General features: G+C 46.3%; 1 protein-coding gene across 6 annotated transcripts in view; it reads right to left on the reverse strand.

Annotated features, from left to right (window-relative positions):
• Nucleotides 1-17,943, reverse strand: part of stk25b (serine/threonine kinase 25b) — a 290,058-nt gene that overhangs the window by 18,119 nt on the left and 253,996 nt on the right. For all 6 annotated transcript variants that reach the window (XM_070883287.1, XM_070883282.1, XM_070883281.1 and 3 more), the window contains 3 exons: nt 15,902-16,059; nt 10,889-11,074; nt 4,580-4,725 (listed from right to left, as the gene is read on the reverse strand). In XM_070883287.1, coding sequence (XP_070739388.1) covers nt 4,580-4,725; nt 10,889-11,074; nt 15,902-16,059 — 490 coding nt within the window. The remainder of the gene's footprint in view (nt 1-4,579; nt 4,726-10,888; nt 11,075-15,901; nt 16,060-17,943) is intronic.

Below are 17,943 nucleotides of genomic sequence, written 5' to 3' on the forward strand. Positions count from 1 at the left end.
GGTCGCCCATTTAAAAACAGAAATGAGGAGGAATTTCTTCCCTCAGAGGGTCGTGAATCTTTGCAAATCTCTGCCCCAGAAAGCTGTGGAGGCTGGGTCATTGAATATATTTAAGGTGGAGATAGACAGATTTTTGAATTAGGGAGTCAAGGGTTATGCGGCGAGGGCAGGGAAGTGTAGTTGAGGCTAAGATCAGATCAGCCATGATCTATTGAATGGCGGAGCAGGCTCAAGGGCCTAAATGGCCTACTCCTGATCCTATTTCTTATGTTCTTACGTGCATAGAAATTAGCTTCATTATTTCTAGTCAGTCACACTCCTCAGCTTTTTCCTCCACCTCCCCCTAAAGAAAGCAGCATTGTCCTTGCACCAACTCCCTGGTATCGAACAGTGACCCTTGGCTCACTGTGGTCCCAATCCACACCAAAGGCATTTACAGACATATAATGGCACTCATGAGGACTTGTAAAGTCAAAGATCAAGTCGCCATCCCTGAATCAAACACCAGCAAGTTCCCAGGTTCAATTCCGGGTCCACGGCCTGTTAGCTGATGTCAGATGGAGCAGTGCTAGAGGCTGTACAATTAGTCACAGAACCCTGCAGTTAGGAAAGGAGTATCAGAAATAGTTGCATGCCTGATCGCTGTTCAGTCGCTGGTAGCACGAGTGTCGACACTGGGCGAGGATGGGATGAGACTTGGCCGACAGGCCAGCCTGCCAACACCCACTGGACATTCTTAGGCAGAAAGAATGGCTTCCTGGACACTCGAACTGTCCTTTAGTAAGGAAGGCAACATCTTTAGGTGGAGGAGCAGGGGGTGGGGGGAAGAGGTGGGGGAAGTGAGAGAATTGAGGTAAAAATAAAGAAGAAAGTGCTCACTGTAGGAAGGCCAGCACTGGAATGAACAACCACCTACTAGCGTTAACCAATTTTTAGATTTTTAACCAATAAGGGAATTAAGGGTTACGGGGAGCGGGTGGGTAAGTGGAGCTGAGTCCACGGCCAGATCAGCCATGATCTTATTGAATGGCGGAGCAGACTCGAGGGGCTAGATGGCCTACTCCTGTTCATAATTCTTATATTCTTATGTTAAAACAGTAAATGTGGCAACCTCCTAGTGACTGCAGCAGCACAGCTAGTCCTCGTCTTATTGAGGACAGCTTTACCCTCCTCAACTTACTCTCAATTTTCTTTCCTCCCCCCGAAGCTAGTGCTTGGTCCCATAGGTGTTCATCACCTTCCAGGACCTTTCCCAAGCGGACATTCTTCATGTGTAAAACTTGATGGAGAACAACAAGCCAGTTAACTCATGGAAGGGGATGGGGGTAAAGACATAACGGGTCAAGTACAATCCTGTACGTACACAGCTTCCACACACACCCTCTTTCCAGCAGGAATCACTGCATTAGTCAGAACACAAGAATCAGAGTTCATTCATTTTAAAACCACCCTCTTTTGCCTAGTTGTGACCAATTGCCACGCAGTGGAGTGCGACTCTAAACAGGGACATTTCTGGGGTGTTCAGCTCAATACCACACATTGTGCTGCCTTTATCTACTGAATCATTGGGAGAGCTAGAGAACCAACTCTAGTGCTCATTCACACACACATCACATTCTCCTTTCACATGCAGAAAATAACTTACCTGGATGGGGAAATGTGTATATAATGGTAAAACTGGAATGCTGCAGGAGTAGCGTGTAGTCATGGGCTCTTAATAAACCCAACAGCACAATTAGCCCAGTCTTCTCTTTTCTAGTGAAAAGACACTCAGCCTGTCCAGTCTTTCCTGATAGTTCTAACATCTCAGTTCTGGTATAATTCTTGTAAATCTTCTCCACAAGACGAGAATTGTGTACAGTACTCCAAGTGTGATCTGACCATGGTTCTATACAAGTTTAATAATAACTTCTCTGCTTTTCAAGTCAATTCCTCAAGAAATGAACCTCACAGCTTTGTTTACATTTTTATGGCCTTGTTAATCTGTGCTGCTACTTTTAATGATTTGTGCATCTGTAATGTGCATCTGTATTGTCTTACAGGCCGGGACCGCACCGATTTCTGGGCTGGGCCGTCGGACGTTGCTCCCTCTAATGGTCTTGCAGACATGGCCCGGAAATTGGTGCGGTCCTGGCCTGCAAGACCATCAGCAGGCCGGGGCCATTAGAGGGAGCAACGTGTGGCGGCATGCCACTGCAGGGAGCAGCGCGTGCTGTTGCAGGAGGGCGATGGCTGTGAAGAGAGCGACTAGATTTGTCGTCACCCAAATCCAGGTCGCTGATTGCAGTGCAGGCAGGTACAGCAGGAATGGCAAGGTCAGGACGAAGGAGCGGCAAGACTTCGTAGAGGGATGTGATCGGAGGCCAGGAGAGGCGTGAATTCGGGGCCCAGAAGAGGCGAGGGCCCAGGGGCAGCACTGGGCAGCCCACACTGCGATATGTGTGCGCACTCGGCCCGCGCAGCAGAGCTGGTCTCCAGTTGTCTTGGTTAATCCTTGCTACTGGACCAAGGCCTAGCTCTGTCAAGCCCGTGTGGTGGCTGGTGTGCAACGGCCACCACGTTAAAAAAATCCACACACAGGCATCTTCCACCCTTCAAAATGTAGTTCGGGATCTGGAATATTAGGTCCTTCATTGAAACACCTGTGAGCTCATCCCTTTTTGGCATGGAAGTAAGTCATCCTTGATACGAGGGACTGCCTATGATGATGATCTGTATTGTGTATCTGTACCCCTATCTGTATTGTGTATTCTCTACCCTAGTTAGACTTTTATTTTCCAAGGATGTGGCCTCCTTATTCCTCCTTTCAAAATGTACTTCCTCACACTTGCCTATATTGAAATTCATTTGTCACTTACGTGCTCATTCTGTGGGTATTGTTGCGTGTTTATACTTCAGTAATGGTATTAGGTGGGGTCAGACTAAGAGAATACAAGGTGGTCTAAGATAGGTTACTGCGCATGTGCGTGTGAATGTATGAAGTGTGGTAAATAAGGTTGGTGAGCTGCAGGCACAAATAGACACACGGGAATATGATGTTGTGGTGATAACCGAGACCTGGCTCAAAAAAGGGCAGGATTGGTACTAAATATTCCTGGATATAAGGTGTTCAGGAACGATAGGGAAGGAAAGAAAGGAGGTGGGTGGCAGTATTGATTAAGGAGAATATTACAGTGCTGGAGAGAGAGGATGTCCTTGAGGGGTCAAGGACTAAATCTATTTGGTTAGAGTTGAGAAACAATACTGGTGCCATTACACTACTAGGTGTGTTCAATAGGCTGCCAACTAATGGGAAAGATATAGAGGAGAAAATTTGCAGGGAAATTACAGCGAGCTGCAAGAACTATAATGGGGGACTTCAACTATCCCAATACAGACTGGGATAGTAATAACCTAAAGGGCAGAGAGGGGAAGAATTTCTGAAGTGTGTGCAGGAGAACTTTCTTGATCAATACATTTCTGAGGAAGGAGACAATGGAAGAACGAGGAGAGGCAATATAAACTAAAGGGTATAATTCTAAAGGGAGTGCATGAACAGAGAGACCTGTGGGTATATGTGCACAAATCGCTGAAGGTGGCAGGGCAGGATGAGAAAGCTGGGCTTCATAAATAGAGGCACCACACCTTACGAAGGATGTGAAGGCCTTAGACAGGGTGCAGAAAAGATGTACGAGAATGGCTCCAGGATTAGGGACTTCAGATACGTGGATAGACTGGCGAAGCTGGGGTTGTTCTCCTTAGAACAAAGAAGGTTGCTCTATGGGAAGCGGGCAGGGAAGTATAGCTGAGTCCAAGATCAGATCAGCCGTGATCTTATTAAATGGTGTAGCAGGCTCGAGGGGCCAAATGGCTTACTCCTGCTCCTATTTCTTATGTTCTTATGTTAAGTTTGAGAGCAGATTTAATAGAGGTGTTCAAAATCATGAGGGGTCTAGTCAGGAGTAGATAAAAAGAAACCGTTCCCATTGGCAGAAGGGTCGAGAACCAGAGGACACAGATTTAAGGTGATGAACCAAAGGCGACATGAGGAAAAAGCAAGTGGTTAGGATCTGGAATGCACGGCCTGAAAGGGCAGTGGAGGCAGATTCATATCGTGGCTTTCAAACGGGAGTTGGATAAGTACCTGAAGGGATAATATTTGCAGAGGTACAGGGAAAGGGCGGGCGAGTGGGACTAGCTGAAGTGCTCTTGCAGAGAGCCGGCACGGGCACAACGGGCCGAATGGCCTCCTTCTGTGCTGTAACCATTCTATAATTCTATATGGGTTGAGATGAGTTTGCATTTTGAGACTTCTACTTGCTGAGGAAAGAATGATATATATTTTTTTTAATTCTAAACCAACACTCAAACAAAAAGGAGTGGATTACAGAACTATATAAAATATAACTGTCCAAATAATGAAATGTGGCCAGAAAGGTAAATTAAAGCAAAGCAAAAGGCACCTTGGAATGATACGGTATTCCTGAGCAGCTAAAGCACTTGCAGGTTAGACTGAATGCAATACTGCGATTGAATGGTATCAGTCAGTCAGGGTGATGCAGCCCTCCACCCTTCCCTGCTGGGAACCAGGCATACTTACATGTCGGAGTCCTCGGAGCTCGACTCCTCACCGTGACCCTCAGACTTCCAGCGCTTGTAGCGGTCGATCAACTCCGTTAGGTAGGAGGTTTTCTTCGTGTAGCGCTGGATATACTTGTGTTTCAGGAGCTCCTTTGCTGTTGGTCTCTAGGATTTGAAGAAACAGAAGCTGCAGTAAAGTTTTATAGTCCCACTGGATCATTTTAATCTTACCCAATATCGCTTGAAATGTTCTCTCTCCACTGGATTGCTGTTTCTCACTTCCAATTCACACAACTTTCAATCTTCCTTTCTCTCAGTTTCCGTTATTCAGAACATCTTTTTTGTCCTTACTCCAGCCCCCAACTTAACTTGGGGTCGCCCGTCACTTTAATTCCCCACTCCACTCCCACTCTGACCTCTCCGTCCTCGACCTCCTACATTGTTCCAATGACGCTCAACGCAAGCTCGAGAAACAGCACCTCATCTTTTGTTTAGGCACTTTACAGCCTTCTGGACTCAACATCGAGTTCAACAATTTCAGTCCATAACCTCTGCCCATTTTTGCTCCCTGTCCTCCTTTTAAAAAAAATATATAATCACCCGATCTTATGTATATTTATTTATTTATTCTCTCTCTCATGGCAGCTGGTAATTATGCCACCATTCACACCCTATCTAGACTAACCTTTTTCTAACTTCTGCCATTGCCATCTCAAGTCGGTCCATCATACCTTTTGTCTCTCAAACCTCTCCTGCCTTCCACCCTATCACAGACCTTTCCCTTTTGTTCTTTCCTCTGTTCATTTTGAACTTTCATCATTTCTGACGAAGGGTCATTGACCCGAAACATTAACTGTTTCTCTCCACAGATGCTGCCTGACCCGCTGAGATTTCCAGCATTTTCAGTTTTTATTACCCCAACTTAACTTGTTCACTCCAAGTTCAATGCTACTTACTTATGATGCATGTTTCACGTGCGCCATTGAAATATATTCTTAAACATTCCTCAGTTGGTAATGTCGCCAGCAAAAATATAATGAGAGAGAAAAAGAGACACAAAGCACTCTAGCACTCGAGTGAGGGAGAAGGAGAGGGCTACCCTGTTATGGGGGTCGGCAGGGTGATGTGTGAGCACTAGTTGTGGTCGGTGTGGAGAAGCAGAGAGGGTAAGGGGGCCGCTCTAGCCAATTCATCAGAATTGGCGAAGGGTTATCGACCTGAAACACTAACTCTGTTTCTCTCTCCATAGATGCTGCCTGACCCGCTGAGTATTTCCAGCGTTTTTGGATGTCTGCTGCACCACCAGATTTCCTAAATTTTGTTTAAAATGGCTCAACTTGTGTAGTTAAGCAACCATGATCCATAAAATGAGGAAAAAACAGCATCAAGCCAAAAGGAAAGCCTTGCAGGAATGCAAGGAAACGTGAGACTGGAGAGCTATAAAAAGCAATGAAGGGCTACAAAGAAAGTATTGAGAGGTGCGGAAAGGGAGCATGAACAAAAAATTGCGAGAGATATTAAAGCGAACAGAAAAAGTTTGCATATGTTGAAGAAAGAGCAGGGTAATGGGAAATGTGGGCCTATTAAAGACGGATGCAGGCGAGATGGAGATAAGGAAACAGCAGACTTGTTAAATGAGTCCATTGTATCCATTTTCAGATTGGAAGAAGAGGGCAAAATACCAGCATTACAAGGGAACCTAAAAATAAGGGAGAGGAATTTTAGTGTGTTTAATACAAGTTAAAAAAAAAAGAAATGGAGAAAATAATGGATCTTAAGAGAGGCAAATCTCCTGGATCATCCCAGGGGATTAAAAGTAGGTGAAGAAATTTCAGATGCTTTAGTCATGATTTTCCAAAGCTCTAGATTCAGGAATTGTGCCTTTTGGAATGGAAAATGACAAATATCACTCCATTGTTTAAGTTAGGAAGGAGGGAGAAGCGGCAGACATGTCAGTTCATCATCAATTGTAGGGAAATTACTGGAATCTGCCTGAGCTGCTGAGTATTTCCAGCATTTTCTGTTTTTATTTCAGATTCTAGCATCCGCTGTATTTTGCTTTTGCACCTTTCAACAGCCATGAGTTGAAAGGAGCTGTTCACAGGATCAGAAGAAACTGACTTGTCAGCGAGCTCCACACAGCCTGAGGTACCTAAATATAATGAGTAACAAGCAAGTCCCACGATCCTCTGCCACCATCATGCACAGCTTCCACATGACCTCCAATTGCTCCCCTTAAGGCCCAATATATTAAAGACACTATTTAGTGCAATACCAAGCCATGCAGACAATCAGGATCCAGGCCAAAATAGCTGGTGCATTGGAGTGTTCCTGTGCTGGGAAAGGGTCAGACAAACAGATCCCTACTCATTAATATCCAGTAACTCCTATTGGAAAGATGACGTGCATAGGCACTGGGTGAGACTGGGGCTGGAATACTCCAGCTGTGATACGCTCTTGGGAAGGAACTGGAGGGCTGCCAGTACCCGTGGAACCAAACCGAGTGTCGGGAGAGGAAAGGGGAAGAAGGGAATAGAAAAATAACCTCCCAATAAATTCCCATTGTGATCCATAATTATCGGTGAATTAATTCCCCACCCTGATTTTTCTAATACAATCCACATTCCCTTTAAGATTATTTGTTCATTTAACAAACTGGTTTCTCTACATTTCAAGCAAAAACTTCACTGGAATGCACTCATCATCATAGGCAATCGAGGAAGACTTGCTTCCACTCTTAAAATCAATCCTTAGGTGGCTGAACAGTCCAATACGAGAACCACTGTCTCTGTCACAGGTGGGAAAGGGTGGGTGGGACAGGTTTGCCGCACGCTCTTTCCGCTGCCTGCGCTTGATTTCTGCATGCCCTCGGCGATGAGACTCAAGGTGCTCAGTGCCCTCCCGGATGCATTTCCTCCACTTAGGGCGGTCTTTGACCAGGGAATGCACTATATGCACAACAACCACACCACTACAGATCATGGACCTCACTTTCATCATTCCCTCAACTTTAAGGTAACAGTACTGTGGCTGTTCAGGTCCTTCCCTATTCAAGCCCTCTGTTTAACACCTCCTTGTGTCAGCCTCAGCTCAGTGATAGCGCCCTTGCCTTGGAGTCAGAAGGTTGTGTGTTCAAGCCCCATTCATCTATACATAATCTAGGCTGATGCTTCAGTATAGTGTTGGGGAAATGCTGCGTTGTTGGATGCGCTGCCTTTCAGATAAACATACATAGAAAATAGGTGCAGGAGTAGGCCATTCGGCCCTTCGAGCCTGCACCACCATTCAATAAGATCATGGCTGATCATTCCCTCAGTACCTCTTCCCTGCTTTCTCTCCATACCCCTTGATCCCTTTAGCCCTAAGGGCCATATCGAACTCCCTCTTGAATATATCCAATGAACTGGCATCAACAACTCTCTGCGGCAGGGAACTCCACAGGTTAACAACTCTCTGAGTGAAGAAGTTTCTCCTCATCTCAGTCCTAAATGGCCTACCCCTTATCCTAAGACTGTGTCCCCTGGTTCTGGACTTCCCCAACATCGGGAACATTCTTCCCACATCTAACCTGTCCAGTCCCGTCAGAATCTTACACGTTTCTATGAGATCCCCCCTCATCCTTCTAAACTCCAGTGTATAAAGGCCCAGTTGATCCACTCTTTCCTCATATGTCAGTCCAGCCATCCCTGGAATCAGTCTGGTGAACCTCCGCTGCACTCCCTCAATAGCAAAAACGTCCTTCCTCAGATTAGGAGACCAAAGCTGAACACAATATTCCAGGTGGGGCCTCACCAAGGCCCTGTAAAACTGCAGTAAGACCTCCCTGCTCCTATACTCAAATCCCCTAGCTATAAAGGCCAAAATACCATTTGCCTTCTTCACCGCCTGCTATACCTGCATGCCCACTTTCAATGACTGATGAACCATGACACCCAGGTCTCGTTGCACCTCCCCTTTTCGTAATCTGCCGCCATTCAGATAATATTCTGGCTTCGTGTTTTTGCTACCAAAGTGGATAACCTCACATTTATCCACATTATACTGCATCTGCCATGCAATTTGCCCACTCACCTAACCTGTCCAAATCACCCTGCAGACTCTTAGCGTCCTCCTCACATCTCACACCGCTACCCAGTTTAGTGTCATCTGCAAACTTGGAGATATTACTCTCAATTTCTTCATCCAAATCATTAATGTATATTGTAAAGAGCTGGGGTCCCAGCACTGAACCCTGCGGCACTCCACTAATCACTGCCTCCCATTCTGAAAAGGACCCGTTTATCCCGACTCTCTACTTCCTGTCTGCCAACCAATTCTCTATCCACGTCAGTACATTACCCCCAATACCATGTGTTTTGATTTTGCACACCAATCTCTTGTGTGACCTTGTCAAAGGCCTTTTGAAAGTCCAAATACACCACATCCACTGGTTCTCCTTTGTCCACTCTACTAGTTACATCCTCCAAAAATTCCAGAAGATTTGTCAAGCATGATTGCCCTTTCATAAATCCATGCTGAGTTGGACCGATCCTGCACTGATTTTCAAATGCGCTGCTATTTCATCTTTAATAATTGATTCCAACCTTTTCCCCACTACTGATGTCAGACTAACCGGTCTATAATTACCCGTTTACACTCTCCCTCCTTTTTTAAAAAGTGGTGTTACATTAGCTACCCTCCAGTCCATAGGAACTGATCCAGAGTCGATAGACTGTTGGAAAATGATCACCAATGCATCCACTATTTCTAGGGCCACTTCCTTAAGTACTCTGGGATGCAGACAATCAGACCCTGGGGATTTATCGGCCTTCAATCCCATCAATTTCCCCAACACAATTTCCCGCCTAATAAGGATATCCTTCAGTTCCTCCTTCGCTCTAGACCCTCGGTCCCCTAGTAGATCCAGAAGGTTGTTTGTGTCTTCCTATGTGAAGACAGAACCAAAGTATTTGTTCAATTGGTCTGCCATTTCTTTGTTCCCCATTATAAATTCATCTGAGTCTGACTGCAAGGGACCTACGTTTGTCTTCACTAATCTTTTTCTCTTCACATATCTATAGAAGCTTTTGCAGTCAGTTTTTATGTTCCCGGCAAGTTTCCTCTCGTACTCTATTTTCCTCCTCCTAATTAAACCCCTTGTCCTCCTCTGCTGAATTCTAAATTTCTCCCGGTCCTCAGGTTTGCTGCTTTTTATGGCCAATTTATATGCCTCTTACTTGGATCTAACACAATCCTTAATTTCCCTTGTTAGCCATGGTTGTGCCACCTTCCCCGTTTTATTTTTACTCCAGACAGTGATGTACAATTGTTGAAGTTCATTTGCCAGTCTATTCTAGCCAATTCACGCCTCATACCGTCGAAGTTAGCTTTCCTTAAGTTCGGGACCTTAGCTTCTGAATTAATTGTGTCACTCTCCATCTTAATAAAGAATTCTACCATATTATGGTCACTCTTCCCCAAGGGGCCTCGCACAAGATTGCTATTTAGTCCCTTCTCATTACACATCCCCCATTCTAGGATGGTCAGCTCTCTAGTTGGTTCCTCGACATATTGGTCTCGAAAACCATCCCTAATACACTCCAGGAAATCCTCCTCCACCGCATTGCTACCAGTTTGGTTAGCCCAATCAATATGTAGATTAAAGTCGCCCATGATAACTGCTGTACCTTTATTGCACTCATCCCTTATTTCTTGTTTGATGCTGTCCCCAACCTCACTACTACTGTTTGGTGGCCTGTACACAACTCCCACTAGCGTTTTCTGCCCTTTGGTATTCCGTAGCTGCACCCATACCGATTCCACATCATCCAAGCCAATGTCTTTCCTTACTATTGCATTAATTTCCTCTTTAACCAGCAACGCCACCCCACCTCCTTTTCCTTTGTCTATCCTTCCTAAATGTTAAACAGATGTTAAACAGAGTCTGCTTGAATCCTCTTCTGTCTCAGGTGGATGTAAAGGATCGCACTGCATTATTCGAACAGCAGCAGCTGATTTCTCCCCAACAATCCTAGCCAACAATACTTCAATAAATGCCACTGAAACACAAAACCTGTCTATTTACCTCACTGCTGTAAGTCGGAACTTGCTGATGCAAAATGGCTGCCGTATTTCTCTACAACAGTGATTACACTTCAAAAGTAATTCATGGCTGTGAAGTGCTTGAAGACATGAACGGTACTATATAAATACAAGTTATTTCTTTCTTTCTCTACAAATCACTACAGGCAAGACCGATGGATGCACGAGTCTGCAAGTGAAGCAACAGCAACACTGAAATTCTGGACCATGCATACATCTTCCTTCAAAACAGTGTCCTTCTACTTACGAATTTGGGATCTTTGTTTAGGCAGGCCTCCACAAACTCTTTGAAGGGCTTGCTGTGGTTTCCTTCCAGAGTTGGGGGGTTGTTCTTGGGAATCAGGAAAAGAACTCGCATAGGATGTAACTCTGAATTCGGGGGCTCTCCCTTCGCTAATTCAATTGCAGTTATTCCAAGGGACCAGATATCTGCCTGAAAACAAACAAGTCAGAGAATGAGAAACTCTAGCCTAAATATAAACACTAAACTTTAAACATCACTCCTGCATTTGCCTCCATTATAAGTCAACTCGTGCAAATCTGAGGTTAGCAGAATTATTCTGTTTACCTCCATCACCATTTATACTTCTTGGTGAATTTTTCTACTCAAGGTGACGGCGTGGGGGAGCAGGGAGGCGTCTCGCTGCAAATTCACTTTTGTTTGCGAACTTGCATATTAAAAATATGAACATTGACATTGTAAAAACTGGTACTGTCTCAGTATTTGTAACGACACCAGACTGCGGAAGTCTTGCAGGATCAGAAATGTGAGACTTCCTAATAGCGTGGCATTTCAAAATCTACCGACCGTCTCCCATGCCGCTCTGGCTTGCTGTTGCAACAAGTGCCTTGCAGCCACTAAAGCTCCAAATAGGTATAGACTTGTCAGGCGTCGACCCAAAGCCTCACACCCGTTCTCAACACGCATTGCTGCTTTCAGGCCGAGGTCAGAGCAGAGTAGCACTGCTGATTGTAAAGGACGCTCTTTTGGTGCTATTGCTACGCTTTCCTACTTGTTGCCATCGAATTCATTTAAGCTCCGGCCAGAAGTACAGCTGATTGCAAGCCTGAATCCATAAAGTGGGAGCCCATTTTGTTCTCCCGAGTCTTTGCTCTTTCCTTTCTCATAACATACAAGAAAATGATCACTCTGTTTAACGTGCAGAGTGACTATTTGCACTATGTTTTCGGGTGTTCTTCTGCGAATGCGCGCATTGGGCTCCGCCCCCTTTTTGAGCATAGTCCCTCGATTCGGTCACGCATTTGGGAAGGTTTATGTTATCGGATTTCTGGTCAGTTTTAGCTGTTACCATGATTTTTGTGGAGAGAAGTCATCTCAAGACTCTTTCGTCACCTACTGGTTTCAACCAACTGCCAAAAAAGGTAAAATGAAATAACTTGGCGAGATCCAGTTAAAACCATTATGTAACCTGCCAGATAGATGAATAGATGAATAACACACACAGGGATCGAGAGAGTGAATGAGAAACATCACAGATACACTCAGGATACAGAGAGACAGAGAGAGAGGGAGAGAGAGAGAGGGAGAGAGAGAGAGGGAGAGAGAGGGAGAGAGTGAGAGGGAGAGAGTGAGAGGGAGAGAGAGAGAGGGAGAGAGAGAGAGGGAGAGAGAGAGAGGGAGAGAGAGAGAGGGAGAGAGAGAGAGAGGGAGAGAGAGAGAGGGAGAGAGAGAGAGAGGGAGAGAGAGAGAGAGGGAGAGAGAGAGAGGGAGAGAGAGAGAGGGAGAGAGAGAGAGGGAGAGAGTGAGAGGGAGAGAGTGAGAGGGAGAGAGAGAGAGGGAGAGAGAGAGAGGGAGAGAGTGAGAGGGAGAGAGTGAGAGGGAGAGAGTGAGAGGGAGAGAGTGAGAGGGAGAGAGTGAGAGGGAGAGAGTGAGAGGGAGAGAGTGAGAGGGAGAGAGTGAGAGGGAGAGAGTGAGAGGGAGAGAGTGAGAGGGAGAGAGTGAGAGGGAGAGAGTGAGAGGGAGAGAGTGAGAGGGAGAGAGTGAGAGGGAGAGAGTGAGAGGGAGAGAGTGAGAGGGAGAGAGTGAGAGGGAGAGAGTGAGAGGGAGAGAGTGAGAGGGAGAGAGTGAGAGGGAGAGAGTGAGAGGGAGAGAGTGAGAGGGAGAGAGTGAGAGGGAGAGAGTGAGAGGGAGAGAGTGAGAGGGAGAGAGTGAGAGAGTGAGAGGGAGAGAGTGAGAGGGAGAGAGTGAGAGGGAGAGAGTGAGAGGGAGAGAGTGAGAGGGAGAGAGTGAGACGGAGAGAGTGAGACGGAGAGAGAGAGACGGAGAGAGAGAGACGGAGAGAGAGAGACGGAGAGAGAGAGACGGAGAGAGAGAGACGGAGAGAGAGAGACGGAGAGAGAGAGAGAGGGAGAGAGAGAGGGAGACAGAGAGGGAGACAGAGAACACAGATACACCTGGGATACAGGGAGAGTGAGGACGCACCACAGATACTCAAAGGGAAGGAGAAAAAAGGAACCATCTATACACACACGGGCAGGGAAAGGAGCGGATGGGGAGAGAGAAACCAATACATGCATGAACATAAGAGTGCATTTTTGGTCAATGATAGGTGTGACATGTGAGGAGGTTGTACACAAATACAGGTTACAGAATATAAAAATAAAATAATTTGGCTCAACATTAGGAATTTGCTCCAGCCGAGATGGATTTAGACACATGACCCACAGGTGAAAGGTCACAGCTCTAATGAGTTGTTCCCAATTTCCAGGTCAGAAAATTTCAATGCAGCTCATTAGCTTGCTCACTCATTTCTGCTTAAACTGTCTTTTTTCAGTAGTTTGGTTTATTTTTTTCAAGGGGTAATTGCAGAACCAGCAAAATTAGTATTACTTATTAATATCAAACTGGAAGGGAGAGCTGAAAACATCAAAACCAAGTGGACAAAATAGAGAAAGGAGTTTGGATAGACTTGAAGTCGGTCTTACCGGAGTCGATTATTATTTAGTGTGGATAAATGGAGTGATGAGATTGGGGAAGGGATTTAAATAGATGGGCCTGGGGGTACAGTTACATAGATTGCTGAAACCACAAGCATAGGACAGGTGCAGCACCTAAAATCCGGAACCCTCGGGACCAAGGCCGTTCCGGATTCCAGGCTTTTCCAGACTTTCGATTTACTTTCTGACATCACGAATCCGGAAACGCCCGAGCCCAGCTTCAGGTATTTCCGGATTTTGGGACGCCAGAAAAGGGGTATTCCCGCTGAGAAGCTATTCGGCCTTGCCAAGGAGGCGTTCTGGCGGGCTCCGTTGAGGAGGTTGCTGTTGGGCAGGCCCCACTGAAGAGGCGTTCGGGCGGCCAGCCCCGAGGCAAGGGCAGCAGCGGTGATGTGAGCGGGGCGAACGAGGAGAGGCCCGAGGTCGGGCAGCGGTGGGGCTCCCGAGGTTGGCAGGGTCGTCGGGTCCAGATTCTGGAACATTTTATGAATTCCGGATGACCCTGTCACCGATCGGTCCGGAGTCTGGATTCCAGAACTCCGGATTCTCAATGCTGCACCTGTATGCAGCAACAGTAAAGAAAGCAAAGATGATCTTGGGGTGTATAGGCAGAGGGATAAGAGAGACACTTCTGTGAAGCGCCTTTACGTTTTTCCTAGATTAAAAAGGGCTATATAAATGCTGGTACAGGTACGTCTGAACTCCGGAATCCTCAGGACCGAATCCGTGTCGGATTTCGGGTTTTGCCGGATCTTGGACCTCGTCGCGGACCGAATCCGTGTCGGATTTCGGGTTTTGCCAGATCTTGGACCTCGCTGCCCCACGATCCTCTGGCTCCTCGCCGAAATGTTCAGTTTTCAGACAATTCCGGTTTTCGGATTCGGGACATTGCACCTGTAGTAGTAACAGAAATAGTAGTACCCGGGGAGTGATCTTGAGTTTATGGAGACAGTTAGTGCGGTATTGTACAATTCCAGTCAGTGAACGACAGATGGTATAGTGAGGGGTGACTCATTTGAAACATGTGATTAGGCTACAAGGACAGGCTATAGGAACTGGGAACTGTAGTACTCAGAATCCTAATGGAAGCTAACAAATTCTACAAGGGGGCATCACTTAAGCTCAGAAGGAAACATTTAGATTTAATTACATGATACAGAAGGTGGTGAACTCGTGGAATTGACTGCTCTCAGGGCAGGGCTGATAGTGTCAGTAAATGCAAGGGCTTACTGAATGGATATTTGGTGAGGAAATTGAAGGCTATGAAATTAAAATGGTGCATTTTTTTGTACTTTGGAACTGACCTGATGGACTATGTTGCCTTTCTCAGCCCTGCACTTTCCTAAATACACAAACGTTTGCAGGTTTCTCGCTTTTCCCGTTTCCATATGGCAGTGCCAATCCAAGTAAAACCACCTCAGGATGTCAGCCAGAACTTGCCTCTAGACCAAAAGGTTGTGGGCTCAAGTCTCGGCATGGATGCACCTTGCATCAATCCCTTTCTCCTCTCATCTCCTCCCCGCAACCACCAACATCTCAGCCGGGTGAGTTCATTCACCCAGGCCCCTAAACATCATCATCATAGGCAGTCCCTCGAAACGAGGATGACTTGCTTCCAAGCCAAAAAAAGGATGAGTTCACAGGTGTTTCGAATGAAGGGTGGAAGACGCCTGTGTGTGGATTTTTTTTTTAAAAACATGGGGTGACCGTTGCACACCAGCCACCACACGGGCTTGACAGAGCTAGGTCTTGGTCCAGTGGCAAGGATTAACCAAGACAACTGGAGACCAGCTCTGCTGCACGGGCCTAGTGCGCACACATATCGCAGTGTGGGCTGACCCATGCTGCCCCTGGGCCCCTGGCCCCAAACTCACGCCTCCCCTGGGCCCCGATCACATCGCGCCAGTCTCCCACAGCTCCTTCGCCCCGATCTCGCCGCTACTGCTGTATCTGCCCACGCTCCAATCACCGACCTGGACCTTGCTGACGTCACTCTTCGCTGCCGCTGCCGTTGCCCTCCTGTTCTACCCCCTAAACAGAGTATCACATCAATGGACCATAGAGTGGGGTCAGGGAGGCTGAGGAATGGGAAAGGACACTGTTCAAATGCCGTTGCTGGAGCGATACATCCAGTCAGTCAGAGTGCCAAATATTAGTTGTGGTTTGAAGCCCAATCGGTGTCATCCGTTTCACATACGCTGCCGGTGCCTGGCTGCACGTGAACAGCAATGGGAATAAACCTGGCGGAAGTGACCGAACACAAGTCTGCGGAGACCGAACTCGTGTACAGTTGCTCACTCACTTTGAAATCGTATGCAGACTGCTTAATGACTTCTGGTGCCATCCAGAAGGGCGTCCCCACAAAAGTGTTTCTCTTTATCTGTGTATCTGTTAGTTGGCCGGCAACCCCAAAGTCCGCAAGCTTCACGTCGCCTTGTTCTGACAGTAATACATTAGCAGCTGTGGAGGGATGACAAAATAGGGCATTAAAACTAACTGGTTTCTACTGCAGCCACCTGCTTCAGTTAATGTGAAAATGAGTGCGTATATTTATCTAGACTTGTAGTCAGGTCAGTCAAGGAAAACAAGACTCACAAAAAGAACTCTAAAAAAAATAAACACTCAAAACTGTCCTTTTTCTGTTCCCGTCTCAGCTCAAACCCAGGCATGCAAGGATAAGTGTGTGTAAAACACATTCACTGTGCCTTACAAAGGAACTTAGATAAAAAAGAGATTTTTTTTTGCGCACATTGAGTTAATAATCTCAGTGCTGGGGAAGGGTTACTACCTTGTAAGGTTTTCATTATTCTTCAAATGATGGACATCCTTCTGAGGTTAAAAATAAATTGGTGCATGTCCGGGGGCTTAAACAAGGCTGGGGGAGGTCATGCGTCTTCGCTCAGCATGGTGCCATGATGCACATCTTAAGGAGTTTGCTCAAAACTGATGAAGCTTGACCAAGTTTCAACCATGTGTGAGGAATGTATGACTGAAGAATGGGGTATTTTCCACTTTTTGCCTCATTGTCAAAAACTCTCGGGCCAGCTTTAGCACAGGTTGCGTGGCATTCCCTTACTTTGCTTAGTCAAGCACTCCAAGCTCAGCTTTCTGTGCGTCAGCTGTGGCTCAGTGGGTAGCACTCTCGCCTCTGAGTCAGAAGGTTGTGGGTTCAAGGCCCACTCCAGGGACTTGCGCACAAAAAAAAATAATTGAGGCTGACGCTCCAGTGCAGTGCTGAGGGAGCGCTGCACTGTCGGCGGTGCCGTTTTTTGGATGAGATGTTAAACCGAAGCCCCGTCTGCTCTCAAGTGGACGTAAAATATCTCATGGCACTATTTCAAAGAAGAGCATGGGAGTTATCCCCGGTGTGGTGGCCAATATTTATCCCTCAATCAATATATCTGGTCATTATCACATTGCTGTTTGTGTGGGCAATTGCTGCCGCATTTCCTACATTACAACAATGACTATACTTCACTGGTCGTGAAAGGCGCTATATAAATCCAAGACTTTCTTTTTCTTTCTAGGAACCTCCTCCACTTGCTCTGGACACCTTCTTCACTGATCTAGTCCATGTGTTATTTTTTTCTATCTCTTTTTAAAAAAGTGAATGCAGCAATATCACAGCCAAGACACGTCAGGTTAGAGGTGGATGCGAGGGCCAGGTGAGGCTGGAATTGGAAATGGGAGGCAGCAGAGTTAACCCACCCCAACAACAGGGTGACTCTCTCTTTCCTGTGCCATTCCCCAATAACAGGGTCTCTTTCTCTTGTTCACTCCTCTCTTCCCAACTCCCTTCTGCAATACGTTCTATCCCCTCGCTTTTACTCAGTTGGTCACTACACTCGCCCGAGTTAGGTGGTGTAATGTATGCACCTGTGAGGATGCTCACAGGTTTGTAGAACTGTTGAATGGGAGTGGCTTAGCCAGTCACGTGCTGTTCACACGACTCAATAAAACCCCAGCCAGTTGGGTTCGGGGGGGGATCCACGATAAGGCAGGTGGTTTGTGAGCCCGGCGGATGAACTGGTAATGTGTAGTGTGATTGTTAAACCTTTTGCTAATAAACCAACTAGTTCTTAATAGCGATGTGTTGCTATGAATTCTTAAGAAAAGATCCCATGAAGCAAATACATTACAGGTGGTTTGGATTCAAGGCCTATTTCAGGACGTGAACACACAATCTAGGCTGATGTGCCTGTGCAGTATTGAGGAAGTACTGCATTCTCAGAGGTGTGACATTCAACCAAAATCCTGTCGCTTTGAGAGGCTTTTGAGATGTGATAAAGCACTATATAAATACACGTCTTCCTTTCCCAATCCTTTCATCAGAAAGAGTTCCTG

The sequence above is a fragment of the Pristiophorus japonicus genome, chromosome 6 (genome assembly GCF_044704955.1).
Source record: "Pristiophorus japonicus isolate sPriJap1 chromosome 6, sPriJap1.hap1, whole genome shotgun sequence".
Classification (NCBI taxonomy): Eukaryota; Metazoa; Chordata; class Chondrichthyes; family Pristiophoridae; genus Pristiophorus; species Pristiophorus japonicus.